The 23,814-nt window shown below is 41.2% G+C and overlaps 1 protein-coding gene across 5 annotated transcripts in view; it reads right to left on the bottom strand.

The window, feature by feature from the left end:
• The window catches only part of TAF1 (TATA-box binding protein associated factor 1), an 88,970-nt gene that overhangs the window by 11,612 nt on the left and 53,544 nt on the right, over positions 1-23,814 (bottom strand). For all 5 annotated transcript variants that reach the window (XM_080652399.1, XM_080652401.1, XM_080652397.1 and 2 more), the window contains exons 33-34: positions 1,127-1,194; positions 562-678 (exon numbers count right to left, since the gene is read on the bottom strand). In XM_080652399.1, coding sequence (XP_080508525.1) covers positions 562-678; positions 1,127-1,194 — 185 coding nt within the window. The remainder of the gene's footprint in view (positions 1-561; positions 679-1,126; positions 1,195-23,814) is intronic.

The raw sequence follows: 23,814 nt of genomic DNA, 5'->3' as shown, positions 1-23,814 counted from the left end.
CTTAAACAACTAAGACCCACCCCACTCATTCATCCAACACCTGCCTCTTCTGAATTCAATAAGGCCACCAAGACCCATGGCCCTCACTCACCTTAGCCTTTGAGAAGACAAGAAAGCACATGAAAGGCATATGAAGAGGAAGGACAGAGAAGAAGGGTATCTCAGTAAATACAGCTGTTAACATGCTCCCAATTTCCCAAACCAATAGAACTATAAGAGGAGGTTCCTACAAGTGTCACATGATCTCACTTATATGTAGAATCTAATTAACAAAATAAACTGATAAACAAAACAGAACCAGAGACAACATTGAAGCATGCAATAGACTGACGTATTTCAGAGGGAAGAAGGTGCAGGTGGGAAGAGATTAAACAAAAAAATTTATATGCATATATGCATAACCCATGGCCACAGACAATAGTGTAGTGAAGGCCTGGGGAGGGGGCGGGAGCAGGGTGGAGGGGGCCAAGGGGAGAAAAAAAGGGGACATCTGTAATATTTTCAACAATAAGATAAATTAAAAATAAAAAAAAAGATGAGGTTCCTAGTCCTCAGACTCACCTGAGGTGTGTAAGGCCCTGGGGTCATTGGGTCCAAACTGTCTAGTTCTGCTTCTTCCAAAGCTGCTTCTTTAGCTGTACAAATATCCTTCTCAAGTTGAGTCAAATGCTCATCATACTGAGAAATAAATTAATGAATTCATTCAAAATATGTTTTAGGCACTAGGGATACAAAAGTAAACAAAGCAGACAAAAATTTCTGTCTTCGTGGAGCTCCTATTCTAGAGGCAGGACATATGACAAATAGTTATAGGGTGTCCCAAATAGCTGATAGCTCAATTTTTAAAATGAAATGTATTTTAATAAACACTGCCTTTATAATTATTTCAAGTGTGTATACATATTTTTTGGGACACCCTATATATAGTTTGTTAAAAAAAACACACAAACATTTAATTCTAGGTAGGAAAATAAAGCAGGGAAGGAAATAAGGGCTATGGGGTGAGGGTGGGGGGAGCATGATGTTACATTTTAAAATAGGATAGGCAGAGAAAGCCTGCTCACTCAAGGGAATAGTGGGATTCCATAAAGCTAAATCCCAAGGGGACTTCCTCTTTACCACCTACCTCAGTCAACGTCTGGTAACAGACATTCACAATCTCCTGAGCAGTCTTAGTATACTGACTTTCAGACCCTATAAATGAAAAATGAAAATGCCATTACCTTTACAGACTTCAGTTCCAGAAATTTACATTCTTTCACCAACATTGGTATTCCATTATCTTAGACCCCAAATATCATGCTTCAGCCTTAACTTGGACTCTTGGTTTACTTTCGGAGGTAGAAAATTTCAAACGTGTTAAAAAACAAAGATTCTGCTTGCCAGCGTGGCTCAATGGTTGTGTCAACCTATGAACCAGGAGGTCACTGTTTGATTCCTGGTCAGGGCACATGCCCTGGTTACAGGCTCGAGCCCCAATGTGGGGCGTGCAGGATGCAGCCAATCAATGATTCTCTCTCATCACTGATGTTTCTATCTCTCTCTCTCTCTCTCTCTCTCCCCCCCCTCCTTCCACTCTGAAATCAATAAATATATACATATACATTAAAAAAAGATTCTAATATAATGAACTACCATATACCCACTACTCAGCTTCAGTGATTATCAACACATGGTCAATCTTGTTTCATTTAAATCTGAACTTTCACACTCCTCCCAAATTATTTTAAAGCAAATTCCAGTATCATTTCATTACATCCACAAATTGTTAAGTATGCATCTTTAAAGACTCTTTTTAAAAATAGGTATGTATAGCCCTGGCTGGTGTTTCACAGTGGTTAGAGCATAGATCCCTGGCCCCAGTTGGGGCACTGGTGGGAGGCAACCAATCGATGTGTCTCTCTCACATCAATGTATGTCTCTCTTTCTTTCCCACTCGCTCCCTTCTTTCACTCTAAAAATTAATGGAAAAATATCCTTGGGTGAGGATTAACAACAAAGAAAGTATGTATGATACTATAATGCTGTCAAAACCCATAGAATGTACACCACCAAGATGTAAACTATGGGCTTTGGGTGGTAATGATGTGTTAATATAGGTTCATCGATCATTAACAAATGTACCACTCTAATGCAGGACGTTGATAACTGGGGATGCTGTGCATGTGTTGGGGCATATGGAATATAGGAAGTGGAATATAGGAACTCTCTATACCTTTATCTCAATTTTGCTCTAAACTGCTTGAAAGAAAATAAAGTCAATTAAAAAATCCAACTATATTACATCTAAAATAATGAACAATTCTTTAACTTTTTTAAACAGCCAATCAATATTCAAATTTCCCATAATTTAATAAATGTTCACTTACATTTGATTTCTTTGAATCGTAATCCAAATAAGGCCCACACATTGCATTTGTTTGATGTGTCTCTTTAAGACACTTACTTATTAGGTGATTTTTAAAAAATCTTTATTGTTGAAAGTATTACATATGTCCCTTCCCCCCCCCCATTAACCTCCCAGTCCGCCCCTGCCCTTATAAGGTGATTCTTTTTAAAAAAAACATATTTTTTATTGATTTTTACAAAGAGGAAGGGAGAAGGATAGAAAGTTAGAAACATCGATGAGAGAGAAGCATCAATTAGCTGCCTCTTGCACGACCCCCACTGAGGATCCAGCCCACAACCAAGGTACATGCCCTTAGCTAGAATCGAACCTGGGACCCTTCAGTCTGCAGGCTGATGCTCTACCACTGAGCCAAACCAGTTAGGGCTATAAGGTGATTCTTAACTAAACTACAGTTTCCTATATGGCCTTTGTCATAAGTTGCAAACTGGTGGCTTACAGGTCAATCCAGTTTTGTTTGGCCCATAAAAAAAAAACTGTCCAGTTTGTGAAAATGGGTTGAGCTATACACCCATTATATATACACTTTTTATATGTAAATTATACCTCAATAAAGTTTATCAACAATAAAGATTTTAAAAAACAAATTTTTAAAATCTGAATTTGCAACATTTAACAATAGAAAGATTTCACATAAAAACACAAATACCTAATTTCTCTTAAAAACTGAAAAGATCTGGCAACACAGGGTCAGCATGCCCATAAGGCACCAATTGGCTGGAACTGAGTAACAGCTGCCCTACCAAGTCTGCTTAACTCATTTACGTCTGGATCCTGAAGGCATCTGAGTTTTTAATCCCTGCCTTGAGCGCTTTATATTCTTTAATAAACTGTTTATTTACCCATTCATAAAACATTCTGAGTACCTTCTATGTGCCAAGCATTATACACAAAAATGAGTAAGATATAGACCATATCCCCAAGAAGCCTAGCACAGTGAAATAGACTATAAACAAATAGGGAATACTATTTGTGAAAAAATACATACAGGGTTCAGTAGAGACACAGAGGAGGAAGTGGCCGATTCTGGGAGGTAAGAGGGAAAGATGAATTAGGAAAGGCTTCACAGAGGAGGTGAAACCTGAGTTATACCTACTATTTATCAGGAGGTAAAGGATAAAATATATTAACACATTTGCATGTAAAGCTTTCATGCCATACCCACTCTAACCATTACGAACTATTACATGAACAAAGAAGTCTCTTTCAGATAAAACCTCTCACAAATATATGCAATCTATTCTTTAAAAGATGTAAAATAAAGCTGTGTCCTCACAAACTTTGTGCCAAATACAAATAAATCAGAAAGAAAACTAAGTCAACCATCAGGATATTTAGGGCACATAAATACAGCCAGAGCTGGCTCACAATCAAGAATAGTCTGAGTGCCCATGGTGGGTGTGGCTCAATTGGTTGTCGTCCCATGCACCAAAAGGTTGTTGGTTCGATTCCCAGTCAGGGCACATGCCCCGGGTTGCAGGAGGCAGTCGATTGATGTTTCTCTGTCATCAATGTTTCTCTCTCTCCCCTTCTTACTTCCCCTCTCTCTAAAATCAATAAAAATATATATATTTTAAAAAGAATAGTTTGAGAGAAACCAAGATGGCGGCATAGGTAAGCACCTAAACTGCTGCCTCGCACAACAATTTCAAAACTACAACTAAAAGACAGAACGAACACCATCGAGAACCACAGGAAAGCTGGCTGAGTGGAAATTCTACAACTAGAAGGAAAGAGAAAAGCTCAGAGAATTGGAGGTACGGCAAAGGGTCTTTGTGCGCGCAGAGAGGAAGGGCGGCTGAGAGCCTGGCTGACTTTCTCTGGCAGGAGGGGGAAGGAAGCCCCCAACTGCACTGAACCCCAGTTCCAACTGCACTAAACCCCAGTTCCGGGAGAAACCCCGTGGACCCAGGCTCATACAGGGGGAGTCTGGACTGTCAGGTAGAGAGAAAGGCACCCAGAGACTCGGAGACCCAGGGGAGAACCGGGGGAGCCCCAGCGGGCAGGGGTCTGGAGGCGTGCGCGCCAGTGTGCACAAAGACTGCGGAGGTTGCCACAGGCTTTCCCTAGCAGAAGGGAGTCAGAAGCTCCTGACTGCACTGAACCCCAGTTCTGACTGCACTGAACCCCAGTTCCAGGTGAGCCCCTGGGGACCCACGCTCTTACGGGGGGGAATCTGGGCTCTCGGGCGGAGGCTTGGGAGCCGGGGAAGGCAGAGGTCTGGAGGCGTGCGCGTGCCAGTGCGCACAAAGGCTGCAGAGGTTGCCACAGGCTTTCGCTAGTGGAAGGGAGTCGGAAGCTCCTGACTGCACTAAACCCCAGTTCCAGGCGAGCCCCTGGGGAACCACGCTCTTGTGGGGGGAGTCTGGACTCTCCGGCGGAGACTTGGGAGGCGGGGAAGGCAGAGGTCTGGTGGCGCATGCGTGCAAGGGCAAGGCTGATGGGAAGCCAAGACTGTCTGCACCGCCCTGAGACTCCACCCCATCCAAGCTGAGCACAAAGGCTTTTGCAATTTGGCAAGTCTAATCCTATAAGGCTGTCTCCAGCACCGAACTTCTCCCAGCATAGACACAGCTGATCCTCACAGCCAACTGGCCTGGAGGTCAATTCCTCCCAGTGATATCAACAACAATCAAGACTTAACTACAACAAGGATGTGCACACAGTCCACAAAGGGGTGCACCAAGAGTGTCCACCTAAGGTTAACTGAGGAGGCCGATCCACTGGGCCATATAGGAAACCTAGCACACAAAGCTACCCTACCAACTCAGGGAAGCAGTGAAAATGCGGTGACAAAGAAACAGATCACAAATGAAAGAAATGGAGGAAAACAAATGACTGGATATAGAATTCAAAACCACGGTTATAAGGCTTTTCAAGAATATCCTAGAAAAGGCCGATAAATATAACGAGACCCTCGAAGATATGAAAAAGGACCAACTAGAAATTAAACATACACTGACTGAAATAAAAAATATTATACAGAGACCCAACAACAGACTAGAGCAGGGGTGGGCAAACTTTTTGACTCGAGGGCCACAATGGGTTCTTAAACTGGACCAGAGGGCCGGAACAAAAGCATGGATGGAGTGTTTGTGTGAACTAATATAAATTCAAAGTAAAGGAGCAGAGGGGAGAGCAAGAGAACCGGATAGAACAGCCGGATCCAGCCTGCGGGCTGTAGTTTGCCCATGGCTGGACTAGAGGAACACAAGAATCAAGTCAAAGAATTGAAATACAAAGAAGCAAAAAACACTCAACCGAAAAAGCAAAAAGAAAAAAAAATCCAAAAAGTTGAAGAGAGTGTAAGAAGCCTCTGGGACAACTTCAAGCGTACCAACATCAGAATTATGGGGGTGCCAGAAGAAGAGAGAGAGCAAGATACTGAAAACCTATTGGAAGAAATAATGACTGAAAACTTCCCCCACCTGGTGAAAGAAAATAGACTTACAAGTCCAGGAAGCGCACAGAACCCCAAACAAAAGGAATCCAAAGAGGACCACACCAAGACACATCATAATTAAAATGCCAAGAGCAAAAGACAAAGAGAGAATATTAAAAGCAGCAAGAGAAAAACAGTTAATTACCTACAAGGGAACACCCATACGACTGTCAGCTGATTTCTCAACAGAAACTATGCAGGCCAGACGGGAGTGGCAAGAAATTTTCAAAGTGATGAATAGCAAGAACCTACAACCAAGATTACTCTACCCAGCAAAGCTATCATTCACAATTGAAGGGCAGATAAAGAGCTTCACAGATAAGAAAAAGCTAAAGGAGTTCATCACCACCAAACCAGTATTATATGAAATGCTGAAAGGTATTCTTAAAGAAGAGGAAGAAGAAAAAAGTAAAGATAAAAATTATGAACAACAAATACATATCTATCAACAAGTGAACCTAAAAATCAAGTGAATTAAAAACCTGAGGAACAGAATAATCTGGTGAATATAACAGAATCAGGGGCATAGAAAGGGAGTGGACTGATAATTCTCAGGGGGAAAGGGGTATCGGGGGGTTCAGGAAGAGACTGGACAAAAATCATACACCTATGGATGAGGACAGTGTGGGGGAGGTAAGGGCAGAAGGTGGGGTGGGAACTGGGTGGAGGGGAGCTATGGGGGGAAAAAGGAGAAATAATTGTAATAATCTGAATAAAGATTTATTTTTTTTTTTTAAAAAAGAATAGTTTGAGTAATAAATTTCCAGAGTTCTAATCTCCTAGGGCAGTGGTCGGCAAACTCAGTAGTCAACAGAGCGGCAAACCATGGCCTGCGAGCTGCATGTGGCTCGCAAGTCGCGGTTTGCTGACCACTGTCCTAGGGCCACCAGTAGGTTGGTCTTCAAAATACTACCTACTCAAAATACTGACGGAGACAGATTATAAAAGCTTTCATGTTGATAGTAATGCATGATGCTAGAGAAAAAGACTGTATACAGGTTACAGGCCTCCTTCACTAAACCAGCCTCTTACAGTATACTGGCTCTCCTTCTTACAAGGACCTGCTTAAGGCAAAATCCCAGACTACAGATTAATAATTCAGCCCTTACTCTATCTCAGTTTTGAAACCTAAACAAACCAATGCTTTAACACTGCAATGCTCTCATTTACAACACAGGGAAAATTTAGTTTTATACAACTGCAAAGTTTTCTCTTACTTTTTTGAGGATGGGACCTCTTATTTCCCCATTTTCTTTGCAACATACAATTCTAAAGAAATACCCACTAATACCCCCAAAATACACTCTACTATATGCAAAGTAGCATTGAAGTATTTTTGGTGAAAGATGGTGGTGGAGTTGGCAAACCACTGTTAACACTACTAAAAAAGGACAAAAATAACTAGATGTTTTCTTATCTCTATCTATACCAGGAATTTTTTAACAGGATGGTAATGAGAGATCCATGAACCTCCTGAAACTGTAAACAAAATTTTGTATGTAATATAAATTTTTCTGGGTACAAAATCTGTTTCTTCATCAAACTCTCAAAAGGGTCCATAACTACATCCATAAAGCTAAAAATCTTGCTTTATATTCTGAAGCAAACAGGAGCTTAAAAGTAAGATAATCAGCTTTAGGTTTTACAGCTTAGGAAGAAGAGAAGCCCAGTGAAGAGACATACAAAGATAACAGGGCTGCCCAACCACTGTGGCTCAGTGGTTGAGCATCAACCCATGTACCAAGAGGTCGCTGTCTTGATTCCAGGTCAGGGGCACATACCCAGGTTGCGGGCTCAATCCCCAGTATAGGGTGTACAGGAGGCAGCAATCTATTTTTCTTTCTCATCGATGTCTCTCTCTCTCTCCCTTCTTCCTCTCTCTAAAAATCAATAAAAACATATTTTTAAAAAAGATAACAGGGCCACTATCCTATATAATAAAAGGCTAATATGCAAATCGACCGAACTGCGGAACGACTGGTCGCTATGACATGCACTGACCACCAGGGGGCAGACGCTCAATACAGGAGCTGCCCCCTGGGGGTCAATGCACTCCCACAGGGGAGCGCCACTCAGCCAGAAGCTGGGCTGAAGGCTGGTGAGCGCAGCGGTGTGATGGGAGGCTCTCTCGCCTCTGGATCCCGAGGGCTCCTGGACTGTGAGAGAGCACAGGCCAGACTGAGGTACCGCCCCCCCGAGGGCATGAATTTCATGCACCAGGCCTCTAGTAGGAATAATAAAGTACTGAGGCTATTGTGGGGGGGGGGGAAGAAAGAGTAGAAATTGAATTCCAATTTCCCAATCCATAAATGGTTATTATGCAGGAAATCATAATTACTTTATAAAGAGTTAATTTTCAGAATGACATGAAAATGAGTATGAAAGATATGGCAATCTATGAATGACCACTGTGCCCTACAGGAGAATAAAGTACCCATTTACAAAAAGAAATGCTTTTCTGAATATATTTTGATGTCTCTCTATTAAATCATGGCTAAGCAACCATAAATGTCTTGTCAAAAAATATTTTTTTAGCCCTAGCTGGTTTAGCTCAATGGATAGAGCGTAAGCCTGCGCACTGAAGGGTCCCAGGTTCAATTCCAGCCAAGGGCATACGCCCAGGTTGCGGGCTCAATCCCCAGTAGGGGGGCGTGCAGGAGGCCGCCAATCAATGACTCTCTCGTCACTGATATTTCTCTCTCTCTCTCTCTCTCCCCCCTCCCTTCCTTTCTGAAATCAATAAAAATATATTTTGAAAGATTTTTAAAATACATATTTAATTTAAAAAAGAGAAAGAACTCATGGACATGGACAACAGTGAGATGACTGTGTGTGTGGGGGGGGTGGGGGGAGGATGGAGGAGGGCATCAAGGGGATAAATGGTGATGGAAAAAATAAAAATGTGAAGTATTTATATTTTGCCTCATTCCAAATAAGAATTGGCAGTAACCTACAGTATCATATATAATTCAAACCCAAATGTCCTTAAATAGTGGTAATTCCAATTATAGCTTTTGAAAGTGGATATTCCACTAAAATCAAGAAAATTCCTTATGTTGTTTCTAAGTTAATTCACCTCTTTAGTGATGCAAGGAGAAAGAAAAGTTACCAGCGTCATGTTTCTAGTTAGAGAGGGAAAGCAAGTATCATTGCTATCTGAAAGGTTTCAGAGAAAAACAGCAAGTATCACTGCTTTCTGAAAGGTTTCAGAGAAAAACAGCAGTCAAGATAGTAAGCAGTCTTGCACAACTAAGAAGAGGTTTGTGATCACTTGTAAGCTCACATTTCCTTTGAGAACCTTTCCACAAATACTAAAAATAACCTTCCTACTAAGAAACTGAGTATTGTGCCAAAACAAGCATAGATTATCTTGACAGTGAACAAATGGTGTGGGTAATATGCATGTATTCCAATATGAATCATAAAAATTAAAAAACAACACAATAAAATCTCAATAGCAATAGACATCCCAGCCAGCATGGCTCAGTGGTTGAGCATTGACCTATGAACCAGGTCACAGTTCGATTCCCAGTCAGGGCACATGCCCCAGTTTCAGGCTTGATCCCGAGTGGGGGTCATGCAGGAGGCAGCCAATCAATGATTCTCTCTCACCACTGATGTTTCTGTATCTCTCTCCCTCTCCCATCTGCTCTGAAATCAATAAAACAATATATATTTTTTAAAAAAGCAATACACAGCTTTAACAAATACCAGATTTAAAAAATATATTTTTGTTGATTTCAGAAAGAAAGGGAGAGGGAGAGAGAGATAGAAACATCAATGATGAGAGCGAATCATTGATGGGCTGCATCCTGTATGCCCCCTACTGAGGATCGAGCCTGGAACCTGGGCATGTGCCCTTGATGGAAATCAAACCTGGGATCCTTCAGTACACAGACTGAAGCTGTATCCACTGAGCCAAACCAGCTAGGGCAAAAATACCATGTTTTAAAAGAAAAAAAAATATCTGCACAGCTAATTATTAAAGAAACTAGAATTACTAAATTCAAATATACATAGTCCACAGATCTCAAAGAGATAAGATTGGCTCTCCCGATCCTTATATATTTATCTCAAACTAGGTCCAGGAAAGGTGAAAAGGGAAGTGAATATAATCTTTCAGACTTTAGCTAGGTTCTTCCCATTACGTAGAATACTAGAGGCCTGGGGTACCTCGGCTTGGCCTGTGGGGATCGGGCTGAAACCAGCTCTCCGGCATCACCCGAGGGGTCCTGGATTGTGAGAGGGCAGTTCTCGGGTGACGCACCCCAGAATCGGGCTCCCTCGTCTCTGGTTCTGGGTGTGTCACCCCAGAACAGCAGCTGCCAGGTCACTGCAGCTCGGCAGCTCATGCATTGAGCGTCTGCCCCCTGGTGATCAATGCGCTTCATAGCTACTGGTCGGAGCATCTGCCCCCTGGTGGTCATTGCACATCATAGCTACCGGTCGGACGGTCAAATGGTCAGATGGACGCTTAGGTTTTTATATATATATATAGTTGGATCCAATGCAAATTAAGATTTTTAGTTTCCAAGATGAGAGGTTTGATCTCTCAAATCAGAATAACAGAATCTGGACTAAAAATTCAAGAAGCTATAAACCAGCGGTTGCCAACCGGTGATCCGCGGACCACTGGTGGTCCGTCCGTGAAGTCCAAAAGGTTAGCAACCGCGGCTATAAACTATCCATAGGGGAACTGGGGTAAATAAATCTCACTGGGCAAGTGTAAGATTTATATTCAGGATCTGTCTGATAAAAATCCCCCCCAAAATCTAAAATTGCTTCTTTAGTTCCAAATGAACCACCATTCCATATATATATATATACACACACACACACACACACACACACACACACACACACACAATCTCCTTGGCTAAACACACTAATCACTTATCTCTACAACAATTAGAAAAGTTACAATATAGACACTTCAAAACACCTTTTTCTGTAGAGTAAAATTTGTAATAGGGCTTGACTCTTCATATGTAAGCACTTAATATAAGCCAGGTATAGTGCCAGGCTCTGGTGATACAAAAATAAAACAAAACGAACAAATCCAAAACCAAGAGACAGGTCCTTGTCCTTGATGCCCTTCATGCTGTCATGGAAAATGCATATATACAAACTCATCATTTCAATAATGTACGAAGTACTAAGGGACTGTACAGAAAGTAGCAACTGTGTCACAGAATGAGGCAATGTTAAAGAACACTTCATAAAAACTGTTCTCATCAAGTTCACAGCCAAATGCAGTTGAACGTTTTTCAGACTTGACCATAGAAGCCCTGTGTTATATTTATAACTGCCATTCACGTCTTCCTTGAAATTCTCTAATCCTGTGCCTTCTCCATTCTTTCCTAGTACTGAGCCGCTCTATCTTTGGTCATTAATTCATTCAACATATACTACTTACTGAGTGTCTATGTGCAAGTATTATCCTAAGCACAAGGGAAATAAGTTCCTGGCTTTAAGGGGCTTACAGCAATCATTTATAAGATTAAGGCCACTAAGTCTACTTGTACATATTTTTCTTTCCATACACTTCACCCAACTTTACATGATACCAACTATAATAGTTACATAAAATAAACAAGGGGGAAATTAACACGGATTTATAGCCCTCACGGTAAGGTTTTTTTTTTTTTCCTGGCACCTCAGAGTTGCCTTGAAAACACATTAGAGTAAAAGAAACCATCAACAAAACAACAAGAAACCCCACTGTATGGGAGAACATATTTGCAAATGGTATCACTGATAAAGGTTTAATTTCCAACATCTACAAGCAGCTTATACAACTTAATAAAAGGAAGATAAATGATCCAATAAAAAAATGGGCAACGGACCTAAATAGAATCTTTTCTAAAGAAGACAGAAGGCCAAGAGACACATGAAAACATGCTCAAAGTCACTAATTATCCATGAGATGCAAATCAAAACGACAATGCGATACCATCTCACACCTATCAGAATGGCTATCATCAACAAATCAACAAACGACAAGTGTTGGCGAGGATGCGGAGAAAAAGGAACCCTCGTGCACTGCTGGTGGGAATGCAGACTGGTGCAGCCACTGTGGAGAACAGTATGGAGTTTCCTCAAAAAACTGAAAATGGAACTCCCATTTGACCCAGTAATCCCACTCCTAGGAATATATCCTAAGAAACCAGAAACACCAATCAGAAAGGATATACGCACCCCTATGTTCATAGCAGCACAATTTACAATAGCTAAGATTTGGAAACAGCCTAGGTGCCCGTCAGCAGATGACTGGATCAGAAAACTATGGTACATCTACACAATGGAATACTATGCTGCCATAAAAAAGAAGGAATTACTACCATTTGTAGGCACCTGGATGGAATTAGAGAACATTATGCTAAGTGAAATAAGCCAGTCAATGAAAGAAAAATACCACATGATCTCACTCATTTGGGGATAATGAAAAACATTATAAACTGATGAACCAAAAGATAGTTACAGAGGAAGTAAAGCATCAAACAGACTGTCTAATTACAGCGGTAAGGTTAGGGAGAGGTGGGGGAAATAAGAGATCAACTGAAGGACTTGTATGCATGCATATAAGAGTAACCAACGGATGCAAAACATTGGGGGGTGAGGGCATGTATGGGAGTGGGGTGGGGGGGGCAATGGTAAGATATGTACACACATAATACCTTAATAAAAATTTGAAAAAAATAAATAAATAAAATAAAACTGAAAACAAAAAAACACATTAGAGAAACTCCAGGGCAAAAAAAAAAAGGCAGTTTTTTCCTGTGTCTCCTTTTTCTTTTAATAAATAATAATCTTAAAAAAATGATAATCTTTATTTTCCCAAATTATATATTTTTTAAATGTGAACTTTGTTTAATGTAGCCTTAACATTTTCTAGTGCATATTTGTTTACTGGCATGTTATACTATCTCATTCACCACAAGTATGCACTTTCAGTGAGATACTTGGAGCCTTATACCAAATTGCTATCACTATCTACTAATTTAATCTATATATATAAAAACTTAAGTGGAGGGGAGAAACCAAGATGGCAGCATAGGTAAACACCTAAACTGCTCCCTTGCACAACAATTTCAAAACTACAACTAAAAGACAAAACGGATATCATCCAGAACCACAGGAAGGCTGGCTGAGTGGGAATTCTACAACTAGAAGGAAAGAGAAAAGTACACTGAGACTCACAGGAGCCGAGGAAGGCAGAGGTAGGGAGGCGCACACGGAGACGGCTGGCAACTAAGTATGCAGCTGGCTTTCTCAATCGGGAGGGAGACAAAAGCTCCCAACTGCTCTGAACTCCAGTTCCGGGTGAGAATCTGGGGACCCAGACTCATTCGGGGAGAAACTGGACTGTCTGGCAGCGGACAAAACTCGAGGGCAGCTTTCTCTCACAGGTGCTTGCAGCGATTACCGCGGGACACTGAGAACCAGGGGCCTCTTAGGGGAGGGCTGACGGGAAGCCATCGCTGTCTGTTCCGCCCTGAGATCCCACCCCACAAAGCCATTGCTGTCTGCTCCATGCTCCACCCTGAGACTCAGCCCCATCCAAGCTGAGCGCAGAGGCTTTTGCATATGAATGGCCTGGTCCTTTGAATTTTAAACTTACCTAACAAACTGCAGCTGAGTCAGTGAGACCAAGAACATCCAAAAAAAGGCCCAAGGCCCTGCAGCAGCTTGCATTGCTTCACAGCTGGGCCTCATCTGGGCACCTCCAAAACCCAAACAAAGAAGAGGAATCTGCAGATCTCTCTGTAGCTCTGCTGGGTGGCCTCAGGCAGAGGCTAAATTAGCACCTCCTTGGAGATCCAAGAGCCAGTGTGCCCAGGGGTCAGAGTGGGACCATCCAGATTACAACTCCTCAGATCCATAAGGGACACACACTAAGGGGGAAGGCTCAGTGAGCACCAAAGCCCCAATGAAGCAAGTCTTGCCCCATAAGGGTGTCTCCAGCACAGAAGTTCTCCCATCGTAGACACAGCTGATCCTCACAGCCAACTGGCCTGGAGGTCAATTCCCCACTGTGATACCAACAACAATCAAGGCTTAACTACAACAAGACTGTGCACACAGCCCACAAAGGTTCACCAAGAGTGTCCACCTCAGGTAACTGGGGTGGCTGAGCCACTGGGCCCTAGAGGACACCTCGCACACAAAGCCACTCTATCAACTCAGGGAAGCAGCCAAAATGCGGAGACAAAGAAAAAGGTTACAAATGAAAGAAGTGGAGGAAAGCAAATGACTGGATATAGAGTTCAAAACCACAGTTATAAGATTTTTCAAGAATTTTCTAGAAAAGGCCGATAAATTTACTGAGACCCTCGAGGATATGAAAAAGGACCAACTAGAAATTAAGCATACACTGACTGAAATAAAAAATAATAGAGACCCAACAGCAGACTAGAGGACTGCAAGAATCAAGTCAAAGATTTGAAATACAAAGAAGCAAAAACACTCAACCAGAAAAGCAAAAAGAAAAAAGAATCCAAAAATATAAAAATAGTGTAAGGAGCCTCTGGGACAACTACAAGCATACCAACATCCAAATTATGGGGGTGCCAGAAGAAGAGAGAGAGCTAGATACTGAAAACCGCCCTGACTGGTTTGGGTCAGTGGATAGAGCATCAGCCTCCGGACTCAAGAGTCCCAGGTTAGATTCCGGTCAAGGGCATGTACCTTGTTTGCGGCACATTCCCAGTAGGGGGTGTGCTGGAGGCAGCTGATTGATGTTTCTCTCCCATCCATGTTTCTAACTCTCTCTCCCTCTCCCTTTCTCTCTGTAAAAAAATCAATAAAATATATTTTAAAAAATAAAAGATACTGAAAACCTATTTGAAGAAATAATGACTGAAAACTTCCCCCACCTGGTGAAAGAAATAGACTTACAAGTCCAGGAAGTGCAGAGAACCCCAAACAAAAGGAATTCAAAGAGGACCACACCAAGACTCATCATAATTAAAATGCCAAGAGCAAAAGACAAAGAGAATATTAAAAGCAGCAAGAGAAAAACAGTTACCTACAAGGGAGCACCCATACGATTGTCAGCTGATTTCTCAACAGAACTATGTAGGCCAGAAGGGAGTGGCAAGAAATATTCAAAGTGATGAATAGCAAGAACCTACAACCTAGATTACTCTACCCAGCAAAGCTATCATTCAGAATTGAAGGGCAGATAAAGAGCTTCACAGATAAGAAAAAGCTAAAGGAGTTCATCAACACCAAACCAGTATTATATAAAATGCTGAAAGGTATTAAGAAAAGAAGAAAAAGGTAAAGATAGAAATTAAGAACAACAAATACATGTCTATCAACAAGTGAATGTAAAATTCAAGTGAATAAAAAATCTGATGAACAGAATAAACTGGTGAATAGAAGAGAATCAGGGGCATAGAAAGGGAGTGGACTGACAATCCTCGGGGGGAAAGGGGTGTGGGGGGTGCGGGAAGAGACTGGACAAAAATACACCAATGGATGAGGACAGTGCGGGGGAGGTAAGGGCAGAGGGTGGGGTGGGAACCGGGTGGAGGGGAGCTATGGGGGGGAAAAAGAGGAACAACTGTAATAATCTGAAAAATAAAGATTTATTTTAAAAAAAGCCTGTGACCGTTCGACCGGTAGCTATGATGCGCACTGACCACCAGGGGGCAGACACTCAACGCACAGGCATGGAAACATGGAACTGATGAATCTCAGAGGGAAGGGAGGAAGGTGGGAAGAGATTAATCAAAGATCTTACATATATATTAGAGGCCTGGTGCATGAATCTGTGGGGTCCGTCGGCCTGGCCTGCGGGGATTGGGCCGAGTCCATGCACTGGGCCTCCAACATCCCCCAAGGGGTCCCAGATTGCAAGAGGGTGCAGACCAGGCCGAGGGACCCCACCAGTGCACAGCCTCTGGTACAGAACATAAAAGAAGAGGGATAGTTAAGTTATAGACATCAGAAGTCTATCCCCCCCCCAAAAAAAAAAACTGAAGCAGAAACTGAATTCTTAAGCAACAAAGCAATATTCTCAAGAAATGTTAAATGCCAATAACCATCAGATAATCTACCTCTATTTCAACCACAGTATTTTTTAAAAACAAAGTGGAAATCCAATTTACCTAGTAGACATTTTTTTCAGAAACATTCATTTAACTCCCTTGTCTTTTTAAGTCACATTTGAACAGATTTTACTTAAATAAGATCACACACTTACATGAAAGAAAATTTGTCCATAACATAGTCAAGTGAAAAATTAAAATTGTAGAATAGAATATAAATACCATTTCTTCTGTCAAAAAAAAAGTATAGGGTATAGAAAAAGGTCCAGAGGGCTTCATACCAAACCTGACACTGGCTATTCTGGAGAATGGGATAGAAGAAGGAAAAGAACAGGGATTTTTCTTTTTCACTTTATACAGTTCGATATGATTTGATGTTTTAAAATGAGCATGTAATTTTTTATGATGGAAAATGTTGGTTTAAGTTATAGTCTTAAATTTTACAGAAATAATTCAATTAGCAAAGATTTTAAAATATTGATAATTTCTAGTGTTTGGAGCGGTTGTAAGAAAAAAAGCCTTTCCATCACTATTATTTTTACTATAAACAGGTAAAATGTTTTTGGAAACTTTTCAGAACACTTACTAAAATTTGCTACAAAAATGTTCCTACAGCGTGTAATGACATCAATAAAATATAAAACTAGTAAAAAGCTGCTTGCAAACCAGCATTATAAATGCTCAACAGAGGAATGATTATATAAATTTATGATACATATATCTATACTATGGAATACATTAAACAGAGTGATATATATCTATTTGTACTAATGTAATACAGGATCAGTAAAGTTGTCAATTCTCCCCAAATTGATCAACAGGCTTAACTCAATTCCTATCAAAATCCTGACAAAACTTTTTTATAGATATAGATAAGATTCTTCTAAAATTTATGTGGAAAGGCAAAAGAATAAGAAAACAAATTAGAAAAAGAATAAAGTATGTCAACTGTGAATGAAAAAAATTTAAAAATGATTTACAAAAGAATAAAGTGAGGGGGAAATTACTCTACCTCAAGCATGTCAAACTCGCGGTCTGCATGCAGCCCACAACAAATATTTTTGCGGCCCAGTCAATGTAATGGTATGTAAGAAGCGTTTTAATAAAAATTTGGTAACTTAATTCTTACAATATCCTGTTATACATAATTATTAATAACGAACTACAACGTTCACTAATGACTGATTACTATCATCGTGTTGCATTCATTTCCCTTATGCACCATACGCACAGGCGCACTATTTTTCTCCACTAATACCAGCAGCAAATATTTTAGCAGCCAACTGCCACATCGTTAGTCTTGTACTGACTTGTTTGGTGTGTGCAACAGGAAATAGTTCTCTTTCAGAGAACAAGAAAAATAGTTTTATTTGTGTTACACTTATTAATTTGTGCAGTTAATTCAGTGTCTGGTAAGTTAATGTTCAAGGAAAAATATTAATTTATTAAAATGTTTTATTATTTTATGTTAACGATTACGCATTTATTTCAGCCTTTTGTATTCAGCATGTCTCTATCGAAATAAACGATGTTTCTATGAAAATTGAAGCTTTTTTTTGTGGCCCACATAATCTTAAAACTTGTTTATTTGGCCCGTGTTAACCTTTGAGTTTGACATGCTTGCTCTACCTGATGAGACTTACTATACAGCTCCAGTAATCATGCGCTGACCACCAGGGAGCACGCACGGAATATGGCGGGCATCAGCAGCAGGCAGCAGAGCACAGAACATTGTGGGCATCGGCTTCGGCGGATGGTGAAGCAGGTGAGCAGACCAAGGCGGGGTGCTGGTCACTGTCATCAGGGTGAGCCTCTGGTGGTTACTGAAAATTCTTTGCTCCTGCATGCTGCAGTCCCACCGGGCACTCACACCCACTGCTGGTGCTGGCCCTGATCGCTCAGTGCCATCAGTGGGTGTGAGCAGCGGCTGCCAGCCCCAATCACCCCTGAGGGTTTCTCCACCTCCCCCTGCTCCTGAGGGGTGATCAGGGCAGCAGCCGCCACTTGCACCCAATGACGGTGCCCGCCCTGCTCGCCCCTGCGGCAGGAGGGGCTGGGTGGAGGCACAGAGGATGGGCCAAGACCCGCCCCTGTGCCCACTGCAGCCTCGTGGCCCACAGTTTCTTTCAAGGTGCACGAATTCGTGCACTGGGCCCCTAGTAGATATATAAGATCAATGGAACAAAATAAACCCAGAAACAGATCCATACACTCAACTGATTTTTTTTTACAAAGGTGCTCAAAGCAATTCAATGAAGGATAGTCTTCTCAACAAATAATAATAGAACTAGACATCTATAGGCAAAAAAAAAAAAATGAACCTCAACCTAAACCTCATACTGTTTACAAAAATCATTTCAAAATGGATCATGAATTTAAATGTAAAACTATAAATTTTTCAAAGAAAATATGAGAGAATCTCTGTGACCTTGGGTTAAACAAAGAATTCTTAGACATATACTAGAAGCACAATCTATACATATAAAAGCCTAATATGCAAAGTGCCCTCTCAGAAGTTCAACCAGGAGACTGGGAGTTTGATCGTTCACTATGATGTGTGCTGACCACCAGGGGGCAGCGCGAAACGAAAGAAGGCCCTGGCCGCAGTTGGAAGGCCCTGATCGCCGGCCAGGCCTAGAGACCCTACCTGTGCACGAATTTCGTGCATGGGCCTCTAGTACATAAAGAAAAAATTGACCAACTGGACATCATCAAAGTTAAACATTTCTGCTCTTCCAAAGACATTGTCAAGAGACTGAAAAGACAAGACACAGACTGGGAAAAAATCTCTGTAAAAGGCCATGTACCTAAAATATATAAAGAACTCTCAAAACTCATTATTAATAAGAAAACAATGCAGTTAAAACTCGGGCCAAGACATGAACAGACATTTCACCAAAAACACACAGATGGCAAATAAACACATGAAAAAATGTTTAACATTAATAGCCATTTAGGAAATGTAAAGTAAAAACCATAGAGATACTAGTAGACCACCAAGTAAAATTTTAAAAAATAGCAGTAATACTTAATACTGTAGAGAAATTGAATCTTTCCTATATTGCTGATGGGAATGTAAATGGTATAGGCACTCTAAAAAAAGAGGATGGCAATTTCTTATAAAATTAAACATATGTTTATCATCACACTCTTAGGCATTTATCCCAGAGAAATGAACATTTATATTCACACAAAACCCTGTATATGAATGCTTACAGCAGCTTTATTCATAATCAGAAAAACTAGAAATCTGAATGTCCTTCAGTAAATTGAACAAACTCTCTGGTACAATGGAACACTGCTCAACAATCTTTAAAAAATGAACTGATACAACAATTTGGATGGATTTCAAGAGATGCATAGTGGAAACAGTCAATCTCAAAAATGTAGTATTATTCTTTATCTCACATGCTCAAAAGTCAAAACTATAAAGAGGATCACATAAATGGTTGCCAGGGAAGAGACAGTAGTGGGTGCATGTGGAGGGTTGCAGACACAAAGAGGTAACACCAGAGAGTTCTTGTGTGGTGACAGAACAGTTCCACTAGTACATCTTGACTATGGTGGTGGTTACATGCTGGCATAAAACTGCATATAACTATACACACATACGCACGAATATAGATTTTTTAAAAAAGGTACAAAGTGCATAAGGTCTGTAATCTAGTTAATAGTAATGGACCAATAATCAATTTCCTGGTTTTGATTTTGAACTACAGCCATGTAAGATGTCACCATTGGAGGGAGCTAGGTAAAGGGTACATGGGACTCTGTATTACTTGTATAATTTCTCGAGTTTATTTTAAAATAGAAGTTTAAAAAAGAAGATCAGGATATATTCATGAGCAAAGAGCAAGTTACAGAATAATTATAAAAATGACAATTTCTTAAACAAAAATTTAAAAACACTACTTATGTTTGTTAAACATGTTTTATGTAAGTATTAGAAGAAAATGCAAAGATATACAGTTACCTCTGGAGAATGAAACTATGGGAGATAGAAATGAGAGGGTAGGCAAAAGCTTTCATTTTCAATTTTATATATTTCTTTATTGTTTAACTTCCATTTTCAATTTTATATATTTCTTTATTGTGTAACTTGTTTTTTAAATAAGTCTACCGTATCAGGAATATAAATGATAGGTTAGAAAGAGGTTAAGTCTACAGGTGGAGACATTAGCCAATTGACTATTATAGTAATCTAAGAGGGCTTTAGTGATATATTGGAAGTTGGGGGTTTATTCAAGGGAATAAATGAGGTTTCCAGATGTAGCTACTGGGCAATGCTAATGCCCCATTAAACGCAGACTGGAAATAATAAAGGACAAAATTGAATAAAGGACAGAGGGAGAAAGTTTAAATAAGGAAAGAATGTTTCGTTTGAGGTATGTTTGAAGTTCCACTGGGACATCCAAGAGGAAATGTTTGGTAGGTGGTTGGAGATATTAGGTCTTTGCCCAGAACTGATGAGAGTCATCAGGAAAAAGGTGGTGGTTGAAGTTACAGGAATAGGCAGAATATCATTCAGCAAAGGAAATGGAAAAGTAATGGACTAAGAGGTAGGAGAGAAAGAAGAGCTGAAAGTTATAAAGCCAATCATAATACAGTTTCAAGAAGAATGATCAATGATGTCAAATACTGGAATGAAGTCAAGATAAGAACTGAAAAGCACCCACTAAACCTGGCAATTATGTAATCCTGTTCACTTAGTATGTTGGGCAGGTTAGGAGCCAAATTAAAGCTAAGTGAGGCATAAATGGCAGGTAAAGAATAGGAGAGATGTTATGTACTCATATAAAAAAATTCCAATCTATGCTACAAAATTAAGTGAAATAAAAGCCAGACACAAAAGGACAAATATTCTATATACTGTATCGTTTCCACTTATATGAGATACCCAGAAGAGAAAAATTCATGGACAAAAAGTAAAGTAGAGGTTACCAAGGGCTGAGGGAATGAAAGAATGGGGTTATTCTTTAATGAGTACAGAGTTTTGTTTGGGGTGATGAAAAAGTTCTAGAAATGGATAGTGGTGATGATTGCACAACACTGTGAATGTACTTAATGCCACTGAATTTGTTTTGTGTATGTTTTACCGCAATAAAAACAAAAGTCTGGCTGTGAAGAAAAAGGATGACAGCAAGAGGCTGAAACAGGATTGAGGGAGATTATCTCTTCAATGATATGAGACTTAACCTTTATATATTTATATCTTGGCCCCAATCTCAGAAAAAAACATTGACAGAAAAAAAGAATCTTATTATTAATGGACAGAGAGTAGTCTCATAGGATAGACTTAGAAATATAGTCATGTACTGCATAACATTTTGGTCAATGACGGACGGAATATATGATGGTGGTCCCATAAGATTATAAAAGAAATGAAAATTCCTATCAACTAGTAACGTAGCATGACGCATTACTCATGCATCATAAACAGCTTGGCAACACTTATTGGTACAGACTATGCAGTTCATTTAAAATCCAATCAAACATTTAATAAGTAGTAAGGTCTCTCTCTCTCTGCCTACTTATGATCCTATGGCTTTGTCAAAACTGGCAAAAAGTTTGGGTTGTATTTTTCAGAAGGAATTTATTTACCTGTATGACTCTCCTTTCACCCACATGGAGTATTGTGTGCCTTTTGAAAGGATTATAAATAGCTTCAATCCCAAGTTTTGGGTTTCCCTGATTATTGTTCTTTTGAGACGTTATCCTATCTAATAAAGAGGGAATATGCAAATTGACCATCACACCATAACAAGATGGCTGCGCCCACAGCGGGAGGCAGGGATCCCATAACAAAAGATGGCTGTGCCCACAGCGGAGGCCGAGTTCCTCTGAAGAGCCTTAACGAACAATCAGCAGGGACCTGGTGCTGGGCTGGGGCAGGGGACCTGCTGCTGCGCCCCCCACCTAGTGGGGCTTGACAGGGGACCTGAGGCCACGCCCCCTGCCCTGGCACTGGGCCAGGGGACCTGAGGCCATGTCCCCCTGCCCCAGAACCAGGCTGGGGGACCTCAGGCTGCATCTCCTGGCCCAGTCCAGAGGATCTCAATACGCGCCCCCTCCACCCCCCGGCCCAGGCCGGAGGACCTCGGGCCGCACCCACCGCCCCAGCGCCAGGCCAGGCAACCTGAGGCTGCACCCACCACCCAGGGGGGCTTGATGGGGGTGGGGCCGGCCGGGCCTGGATCTAGCCCAATGGGGGGTGGGGCCGGCCAGGTCTGGGTCTCGCGTGATTTCAAGGCACACGTGGGTGGGCGGAGACTTGACTCTGGTTCCCGTGGTGCACCCCAGACTCCGAAAGGAAGATTTTCATATATATTTTACTAATTTTCTTTCATCTCAGACACTTCTATTATAGACAAAGGGCTAACAGCAATATTAAAATATTTCATCTAGTTAATTCCCTTTTAATGTGCACAAATTTCATTCACCAGGTAACTAGTTTGAACATAAACAGAGGCTCTGAGATTGATTCAGTACCTATGTGGTAGCTGGAAAGCCTAAGGGCTTGAAGTCTATTATAGTGTGCAGTCCCACCACCACCACTTAAGTACAAGACTGAGTCCTTTAATATGTACTGCATACTTCCAAGTGCAGTTTTATATGCAGTATTCCTTATCTTCCACTTGTTGCCTAATGACCCTAATCTTAGTGCTAGGAATCTTGGCTATCCTATATAATAAAGATGTAATATGCAAATTAACCCTCACACCATCACAAGATGGATGCACCCACAGTGGAGGCGGGGTTCCCATAACACAAGATGGCTGCACTCACAGCAAAGGCAGGGTTCCTGTAAAAAGCAATCAGCAGGGACCTGAGGCTGCATGGCGCCTGGCCGGGGTACCGGAGGCTGCGCCCCCTGCTCGGGCCTGGGCACCTCAGGCTGTGCCCCCTGCCCCAGTGCCAGGCTGGGGGACCTCAGGCTGTGCCTCCCGCCTGGCTGGGCTTGACAGGGGTGGGGCCGGCCAGGTCTGGATCTCGCCCAATGGGGGTGGGGCCAGCTGGTTCTGGGTCTCACGCAATTTCAAGGTGCACACGGCTAGGCGGGGACTTGACTTTGGGTCCCGCGGCGCGCCCCAGACTCTGACAGGAGTAAGATTTTCATATACATTTTACTAATTTTCTTTCATCTCTGACACTTCTATTATAAAGGGCAAATAGCAATATTAAAATATTTCCTCTAATTAATTTACCAGGCCACTAGTATATAATATACTTCATGGGCTACATATGTGATAATATAGAGTAAGTCAATGAAGGTATGCTATGGAAATACTGTAATATCATATGTGAAGTATCTGAAAGAATCAAAATCATGTTAACTAGAGATACCATTCTACTAATTTTGGTCAGTAAAATTTTTTGTCTTTTTTTAAAAATATATTTCTTTATTGATTTCAGAGAGAAAGGGAGAAGGAGAGAAACATCAATGATGAGAGAGAATCATTGATCGGCTGCCTCCTGCACGCCCCCTACTGGGGATCAAGCCCACAACCCAGGCATGTGCCCTTGGCCAGAATCGAACCTGGGATCCTTCAGTCTGCAGGCTGATGCTCTATCCACTGAGCCAAGCTGGCTAGGGCAGTAAAATTTTTTGAAATAAAAAATGTTAAAGTGGGAATAAACTCTACATGGACTTTGTTACTATTAATTAAAAATAGAGATAGGCTCATATCTGGCCAAATCAATAGTTTGAAGCAAAAGTATTATTTTGTGGTGCAGCCACTGTGGCTCATTGGTTGAGTGTCGATCCATGAACCAGGAAGTTATAGTTTCTATTCTGGTCAGGGCACATGCCCGGGTTGTGGCTCGATCCCCAGTAGGGGGCGTGCAGTAGATGCTTCTCTCTCACCACTGATGTTTCTATCTCCCGGTCCCTCTCCCTTCCTCTCTCTGAA

The sequence above is a fragment of the Plecotus auritus genome (genome assembly GCF_963455305.1).
Source record: "Plecotus auritus genome assembly, chromosome: X".
Classification (NCBI taxonomy): Eukaryota; Metazoa; Chordata; class Mammalia; order Chiroptera; family Vespertilionidae; genus Plecotus; species Plecotus auritus.
The sequence above is the reverse complement of the archived record's forward strand: the minus strand, read 5'-3'. Positions and strand labels throughout refer to the sequence as shown.